Source organism: Portunus trituberculatus, chromosome 17, assembly GCF_017591435.1.
Source record: "Portunus trituberculatus isolate SZX2019 chromosome 17, ASM1759143v1, whole genome shotgun sequence".
Classification (NCBI taxonomy): Eukaryota; Metazoa; Arthropoda; class Malacostraca; order Decapoda; family Portunidae; genus Portunus; species Portunus trituberculatus.
In genome coordinates this window covers 15,480,348-15,489,427 of record NC_059271.1, presented here as the reverse complement: position 1 = coordinate 15,489,427, position 9,080 = coordinate 15,480,348, and the positions used below count along the sequence as shown (strand labels likewise).

The 9,080-nt window shown below is 39.1% G+C and overlaps 1 protein-coding gene across 1 annotated transcript in view; it reads left to right on the top strand.

Moving 5' to 3' along the window:
- The first annotated feature begins 1,712 nt into the window (after window positions 1-1,712).
- The window catches only part of LOC123504749 (cubilin-like), a 20,074-nt gene continuing 12,706 nt past the window's right edge, over window positions 1,713-9,080 (top strand). Inside the window, exons 1-9 of the mRNA XM_045255523.1 lie at window positions 1,713-1,879; window positions 2,439-2,778; window positions 3,025-3,131; window positions 3,577-3,673; window positions 4,101-4,253; window positions 4,505-4,646; window positions 5,584-5,705; window positions 6,238-6,349; window positions 7,753-7,859. Of these exons, the coding sequence (XP_045111458.1) occupies window positions 1,814-1,879; window positions 2,439-2,778; window positions 3,025-3,131; window positions 3,577-3,673; window positions 4,101-4,253; window positions 4,505-4,646; window positions 5,584-5,705; window positions 6,238-6,349; window positions 7,753-7,859 (1,246 nt within the window). The 5' untranslated portion in view covers window positions 1,713-1,813. The remainder of the gene's footprint in view (window positions 1,880-2,438; window positions 2,779-3,024; window positions 3,132-3,576; window positions 3,674-4,100; window positions 4,254-4,504; window positions 4,647-5,583; window positions 5,706-6,237; window positions 6,350-7,752; window positions 7,860-9,080) is intronic.

The following is a 9,080-nucleotide window of genomic DNA, read 5'->3' as shown; positions in this document are numbered from 1 at the left end:
AGAGAGAGAGAGAGAGAGAGAGAGAGAGAGAGAGAGAGAGAGAGAGAGAGAGAGAGAGAGAGAGAGAGAGAGAGAGAGAGAGAGAGAGAGAGAGAGAGAGAGAGAGAGAGAGAGAGAGAGATATATATATATATATATATATATATATATATATATATATATATATATATATATATATATATATATATATATATATATATATATATATATATATATATATATATATATATATATATATATATATATATATATATATATATATATATATATATATATATATATATATATATATATATATATATATATATATATGAGGAGCAGGAGTCTTGAGGTATCACAGGGTAAGGATACGTAAAAGCATCCACGACAGAGGATCAAAGTTTATTTCTCAACAACGTTTCACCGAGTCTTTCGGCATCATCAGGTTTAGCTGCAAAAGGTACAATTAAGTTAAATGACAAATATATGTGTCTAAAAAATTAACATAGAGTAAAAAAAAAAATAATTTAACATTTATAAGAGACTAAATATACTTTTTTTTTTCTATCTACGGTGGCTCATTATCTTTCTGTAGTGGAGCTGTGAGATGAGTGAGAAGAAAGGGAAAAGGGAGGTCTCTACAAAAACTTTTATGAAACCTTAAATGAGATGTGAACGAAGCTAGAGAATAGTTAAAGAGTGGGAAGATAGCTTAGGTGTCCATAATAAATTAATCAAATTCACTTCTATTCTGTTGACTCTTCCGGTACACCAAAAGAAGTGCAACCACAGCTTTAGCATCGTCACTGGAGGAAGACATCTTGGCGGGTAGCTGTTTGTTTGCATTCATTTCCCGCCAAGGCGCCAACTAGTCGATACTTTCTAGTCGCTTCGTGTGACACATTCCGACTAGAAAAGATGAGTTGGAAACTCTACTTATGTAAAATTTCAGTCGCAAATTGGCACGTGTGAATTCGCCAATAGTCAGGGAAATAACTCTTAAAGCTGCCAGTGGAAAGAACAACTGTATTTCTCTTTGATGTATTTGATTAGGGAAAATAGATGCAATTCGAATGCATTTCAATTCAAAAGTTGGATTAGTGACATCATAGGCGGGATTAAATTTTTTGCTCGAAACAGAATACCAGATATGTGTGTGTGTGTGTGTGTGTGTGTGTGTTTCACTGTTTGATCTGTTGCAGTCTCTGACGAGACAGCCAGACGTTACCCCACGGAGCGAGCTCAGAGCTCATTATTTCCGATTTTCGGATAGGCCTGAGACCAGGCACACACCACACACCGGGACAACAAGGTCACAACTCGATCTACGTCCCATACCTACTCACTACTAGGTGAACAAGGGCTACACGTGAAAGGAGACACACCCAAATATCTCCACCCGGCCGGGGAATCGAACCCCGGTCCTCTGGCTTGTGAAGCCAGCGCTCTAACCACTGAGCTACCGGGTGTGTGTGTGTGTGTGTGTGTGTGCATGGCGGCCACACAACGGACCATGAAGGAAAACCAACAAAACCAATAAAACTCTTCCCGGAAGTTGTGTGATCTTCCGCCACCATGATTCCCGTCACCATTACGTGATGTCACCAGGTGAATGAGATAATTAACAAACTGGCCAGGGGGCAAGCTGAACACCTGTCTTCCGGGGAGTTTTTACTTCATATAAAGGTCTCAGGTGAGGCAAAGGTATATTGATTGCTCTGGAGAGTGAGGGAGAGGCAGGGGCGAGGCACGGGATCACTGCTAGGGTCTTTGTCTCTGGAAAGGGAAGAGGCGGTTTCCCATATCGCTTTGAGGTTTGTGTGGAGAGGTGAGGATGACAGTAGCAAGGGCAACGCTGCAGCTGTTGCTGACGTGGATGGCACTTGTGGCATTCTCGCAGGTAATGTCACAACCTTCTCCAGCCTCCATCATCTAAAAATTATCATATTCATGGCCAGATTTTAGGACGAACCTTTAGTCCTACAGAAGTGGCTTGGACACGAGCAACTCGTCATTAAGCGATTGAATTGCCATGTATGTTTAAAGAAATGTTGAAATAGTTTGTTATCTGTACATTTTCTTCACTGACGCAACAAGGAATTTAATAAATCATTTTGCTAACTGTTTCCTATAAGGCTTTGACTGAGTACTGTACACAAAATAATGATATCTTAATGTCGCCAGGCAATATGGGTATGGAATATCATACTATCGTGAATATAAACTTGCCAGTACCCACAGTTGTAGACTTGAAGTATATATTCTGGACGTTTCGAAGGCCACTGCCTATATATATATATATATATATATATATATATATATATATATATATATATATATATATATATATATATATATATATATATATATATATATATATGCGCACACACACACACACACATAAATGACACACTAGTGTTAACTCTTGCTAATAAATTTCTACCATTGTGTTGTCACAGGCCGACGAAGTAGAGGTGCTAAAAGACGGTGCTCTGCTACAGTGGTACACCGGCCTAGCCAGCACTCTGTACCATGCCCAGAAGCAGCTGGCCTCTGCGGGGAATGCTCAGACCGATACTCACTCTGTCAGCCAAACCAATGCACAGACTGATTTTGAGACGAAGGTTCAGACTGATGCTCACAGCGGGGCTGAGGCTGCTGGCGGGGATTTCTCCCTCGATACCATCACGAACTACGAGTACAGCAAGAGTGAAGTGCTGGGAGAGAGCCACGCGTCCCTTGAAAACAACGCAGCCTCCACAGTCACAACCACCACGGCCACCTCACCTCAAGCACCAAGTGAGTGTGGCAGAGGCTGAATAGGTTACACAACATTGCACGAGAATAACACTATCAAAAACTTGTTACCTAGAAAGGATTATAGCCTATCTGCTGGCATATAGATTTTTCTACTTGTAAATTACGTACGGAAAAGAAAAGAAATAAAACACAGATAAGAGTTTAAGGATGATTGTAATGATCAGTGGCATCGAAGAGGGACGGTACCTACAAGGTTGTTGTCATGACACGCTTGGGTGTTGACAGACTGCGGCGCCGTGGTGGATGGCTCCTTGGCTGGTGCTGGCGTGCTCACCTCTCCAGGCTATCCTGACCAGTACGGCCAGGGACTGTACTGCGTGTGGACCATCGTGGTGAGTACAAACACACACAAAAAGGTTCACTGTTAGTTCAGTACTCACTGTGAAATTAACACAAAAATGTAAAGCGTCACTCCTGCGCAGTGCGCAATACAAACGAGTCTCCTCCACAGTAACATTTTCTATAGTGGTCCAATGCTTTCTCCGTTTTTTATCATAACTTTCTCACGGTAACAATGTTATATCTAGAACATTGACAAGATTACCACTATAAATAATCCAAAATGAATAATAATTTCCCTTGGTGTGAAAAAGTGAGTTGTTTGTGGACGAGTGTTGTGAGTAACATAAAGGTGGGTAAATGTTGACTTTGTTTACATTCTGAAGTGAACGCGATCTGATGAATTTAAGAATAATGTGCCGTTTATTCACTGCATTAGTAAAAGAAAACTTTTAGAATATCTTTTTGATTGAAACTCTCTTCACCGTCACAATTCAGGGAGGGAAGGGCAAGCGTGTCCGTCTGCTGTTTGAGGACTTTGAGGTGACCAAGACACCCTCGTGCAGCGGTGATTACCTGCGGGTGTCTGTCACAGGTGAGCGGTGGCAGGTGTTTGCAGGTGACCCAGCATCTCATATTACATACTATTAACCTGGTGTGTGGGAAGAAGTGACGCCATTACCCGATACAAGAACCTGGTGCCTCCACTTCCTTGCGTAATGCTAAGAGAATGAAATTATCTAAAGAATTAACTCATGATTGATGTGTCTCTCACTACAACTAGGTTCCTTCTTCCCTTACCAACTTTTCTCTTCTTTATCTCTCGCTCAGCTCCTAGTGTTTTCATGTGATCGTCAATGTAGTTATATCTTTCTACATCAACTGGTTTTAGTTTATTTATTTCTATTCATTTATATATCTGATATATTATTTATTATCTATTGTTATCATTATTATTTATTTCTAGGATTCGACTCGTACAATTGTACATTTTTAAACAATTTCCCCTCTCTTTCCCACAGGTTCTTCCAATGACACCCACGCCGTCCCCTTGTGTGGCACTGATGTTCCTGGTGAATTCCTGAGTGACCAGGACGTCATCTACATTGAATTCCGTTCCACTCCTGACGGCGATACTTGCAGGGGATTCTCGGCCAGGTATAGCGTGGAGGAAGGTAAGAGAGAAGTGCACGATGGAGAACGAGATGTAGATGGTGTGGATGATAAACTGTTCGTGGGGTTAGTGTAGTAAGGATAAGTCTTTCGTTGTCTTCGCATGTGTATTGTTTAATAGATGTAGATAGATGGTATAACGCTGATTTACCAACAGGACATTGAAAAAAGTTATACCTAGTCTCTCGAATCTGACGACAGAAATCTTAAAACCACTGAATGTCACACTTACATTCAAACTCTCGCGCGCCAGTGGTCGTGACGTGTGGCCAAGAGGTGTCCTTCCTGGAATTCGACTTCGAGAATCCTGAGTACCCAGAGCAGATAGCCAATGACTCCAGCCACTGCCAACTAACCGTCTCCCATGACTGCGAGGTGCCCATTTGTCAGGTCAGGTTAGTGGTGCCCACACAGTGCGTCTTGATAACGGATCTTGACATTATAGGGAGGTTCCTCAGACATTATTTTGGACAAGATGAAGGCGAAGGTGAGAGGAAACATGGTGCAGGGATTGAGTTGAGTGATTAGTTCTGTTTTCGGTGCTTGTTATTTAATCTCATGTATTCAGTGTTTGTGTGTATCATCTTCCAGCAGGTATTTCAACACTTGTGGCAGTAGTAGTAGTAATAGTAGTAGAAGTAGTAGTAGTAGTAGTAGTAGTAGTAGTAGTAGTAGTATTAGTAGTAGTAGTAGTAACTCTTGTTGTTGTTGTTGCTGTTATTGTTGTTGCTACTGTAGTTGTTGTAAAGCAGTGGTTCCCAACCTAGGGGTAAATTACCCCAGTGGGGTAATGACCCCATATTTTTGGGGTAATGGATGTTTGGCATGGGATGAGGCAATCAGTTTACATTTTCATATAATTTCAATGAAGATTTCTATTAATTTTTTCTGCTTTCTATGTATGAACTAAAATTACTTCTTTTCGTATTATAGATTTGCATTATTGTGTTGCATAGTTTCTATTTTGTCTGTTTTTGAAGTATGAAATACAGTTACTTTTTTTCCTATATTACAAGTATTTGTTCATTGGGGTAATGGATAATTGTGAAATTGTATTTTTGGGTAATCGCTGCGAAAAGGTTGGGAAACACTGTTGTAGAGGAACGATAAATAAAATAGCAGTAATATTAGTAGCAGCAGCAAGAGTAGTAGTAGTAGTAGTAGTAGTAGTAGTAGTAGTAGTAGTAGTAGTAGTAATAGTAGTAGCAGTAGTAGTAGTAGTAGTAGTAGCAGCTGTAGTATAGTAGTAGTAGTAGTAGTAGTAGTAGTAGTCATTGTTGTTCTTGATACGTATGTAAGAAGGATATAGGTGAGTATCCCTTAACGTTTCAGATTGGATTTCGTGGAGATGGAGCTTCAGCCGCCCGTGTATGGCAACTGTGACCACGATGAGTTTATGGTGCGAGCCAACGAGCCTGTTCCCGTGCTTTGTGGCAGCAACTCAGGCCAGCACAGTGAGTAGTCTTTGAACACTGTTCTTTTCTCTCTTAGGTTTTTCTTTGTCTCAATTCAGTTAAATGTATCTGCACAGGCTCAGAATACTGATGAAATAAATCTTTACTGACATTTTATGACTTTCAAGACACATCCATCAGTATTTGGACAAATATTCAAGTCAGGGTCTGAGAATGATCTTCTGGAGCTCCTAAATGTTTCATGGATGAATAAAAACAAATTCATAACATTTACTAAATAATGTAAAAATATTACTAGTGTATATATTGCATAACTTTTGATAGTGAATACCTTTAATATAATATCACATATCATAATTTTCCTACACTCGCTAAAACACCATGACAAATTGAAGATGAGAGTAAACGCACACACACACACACACACACACACGTAACATTTTTCAGCTAGTTATTGCATTTCTTTCGTTCAATCTTGGTGTATAATTACCGAGACGCCATAAGTTCATCAATAAGTATGTTCTTCCTTGACATTACACGTACCACTGTTCCTCCACACTTGCTGTTTTAGTGTACGTGGACGTGGCAGGACGTGCCAGCACCAGCCTGCACGTACTGCTCTCACCCATCCTGCCCAAGCCTGTGGGGCACGTGACCGATCCCGACACAGGAGACACACACCCGTGAGTAGAGAGAGAGAGAGAGAGAGAGAGAGAGAGAGAGAGAGAGAGTGTGTGTGTGTGTGTGTGTAGTAGTAGTAGTAGTAGTAGTAGTGATTCGAGATTTCATTATTTTTGTTATTGCATCAACGTGGATAACATGATGGAAACAAAAGTAAAACGAAGAGTGCATTGTACCAAAATAACCACTTACTTACTCGCAAAAAGAAAAACAAAATAAATAGTAAACTAAAGTGAATAAAAGATCAAATCAAATGAAGCTAGACAAGAGTAATATCCAAAGAAAACAGGAAATCTTACACCTCAGATAGGTAAGAGGCAAAATTACATGCGGTGAGTGTTACGTGGCCTCCATCACCGTCCTGTTTGGCGTCTGGCTTTCATGTGTATCAGGTGGCTTGACCTGCGAGACAACAGTGCGAGGCGAGAAGAGGAAGACTATAGAATTGGAATTTTATATGTACTTCTCGTGTTGAGTCGTGCTGTTACGTGTAAAGGATGTAATGACTCCTTTGCAGCTATAATGATATTGTTTATGGAGTTGTTGATATTGAGGGGGATGGTTTTTTTTTTTTATGTAAAAGGGAGAACTGCTAAGGGAAAAAAAAAAAAGAAATATATATATATATATATATATATATATATATATATATATATATATATATATATATATATATATATATATATATATATATATATATATATATATATATATATATATATATATATATATATATATATATATATATATATATATATATATATATATATATATATATATATATATATATATATATATATATATATATATATATATATATATATATATATATATATATATATATATATATATATATATATATATATATATACTGTATATAAATAAAGATATAAAGGCCCACTGGAATGGCAGTTTCCGCCGTGGTACAGTGGAACCATGCGTGCTTTAGGGTCCGAGGGATTCCAGGCGCACGGGTTCGATTCCTGTCCACGATCCGAGTGTAGGTTGGGCTTCTCACTCGAGGCAACTGTTTCCTAGCGGGTGGACTTTCAGATACGAGATACCCCAAAAAATATCCCTTTTAACCCATAAGTTCCCGTGAAAAGCCCACGTGGTATAAATAAGAAAAAAAGTCTTGAAAGAATTAGTGAAAAGCTTGGGACAAATGATGTTAAACTGGGCACATTGGGCATTGATAGGGAATCCTCTGACGTTGAAAGGTGGATACAACGCTGAAAAGAGTAGGAGTGGAGGATAACGGAGGAAAGCGTTTGCTCAGATCGGAATTCTTGCTCCCTTTCCTCCATCAAGACAGTTATTTTCGCTTTTTTTCTCTTTTATTTATCATATTTCAATTCAATTTTGCCTGATTAGACTTTCTGGTCATCATTCGTCGTTTTCGCAGACTGGAGTGGAGATTTGAAGTGGAAGAGAAGAGGAGATGGAAAATTCGTGTCAACCAGATTCCCTGCGATTGTTCTTACGATCACTTGAAGCCTCAGAGTCCAAGAGGTGAGATAAAACAGAAGTGGATTTTATGTTCTCTTTTTCTTACTTTTCAAGGGTAGCTAACATGAGTTACTCGGGCTCAACACCTTCATTCATGGTCGTCTTCCTTAAAGGGTCTCAGTGGAACTTTTCCTGTGGCGTCTGACGTTTCCGTACAAACTTTTGACTTTTAGCCTTATTTACTACGATCTCTCTCTCTCTCTCTCTCTCTCTCTCTCTCTCTCTCTCTCTCTCTCTCTCTCTCTCTCTCTCTCTGCTCCATCATATCTTTCCTCTGTAGCATCAGTGATGGACAGCCACTTTTTTACCTCTAATCTTATTAACATTTCCGTTCCACAGGGCTTTTCTTATCACCCATTCTTTCGTTTTTTATTCAACAAATTATTCAATAATTTCACTCATTCTCCCTATCTCTTCTAGGGTGTTCACTCTGGCCCATATTCAGAAACACTTTGCTCTCTCACCACGACAATTTTCCATGGCCTCAGAAACGACTGGCAGGGTTTTCAAGATAGTTTCTCTTTATAATAAATTAGAATTCTTGCCAGTCCATCACCAGAACCATAAATATACCCTTAAAGCATGAGAATCTTCACACAGATCCTTTGGAAAGCGTTTCAGAATACAAACCTCTGTCCCGCACTTTTGGCATTTTCCAGACCTCCAACATTAAAAGAATTAGAACATTGATGCTAGGATGCCACCAGACGCCTGACTTATGATCTTCCCTTAGTCCCTTTAGTACCATGACGCATTTCCATATTGATTCTATGTACTTTTTGGTGATTTTTTACGCCTTCAGAAATTCATGTGTGGGATTAAAATAGTGAAGACTGTGGCCATTAATCTTTTGACCTCCATAGACCCTTTCCAATGTCAATAAAATGATCGGATCGCATTCAAATTTTAAAGTAAAAGTGTCCCAGTACTGAAAGGGTTAATTTCAGAATGCAAAAAAAAAAAAAAAAAAACTTATTTCATTTAGTGATTTGAAGCCTCGATTATCTTATCTGTCTACGAGGCAAAAAAATTTTTCAGAGAACTGTCCACTCTCCTTCGATGACACTCAGTTTTCCCCTTTGTCTTTCATTGAACATTCCTGGTCTGTCCTTCACTGAAACTGTGAACTGGAAATTTCACAACTTACAATTTCTGAGAAGTTGCGTGTCATGTTTTGTCTCCATCAACTTATTCCTGCTCTCGCGTTCTTTTTATTCTATGTAG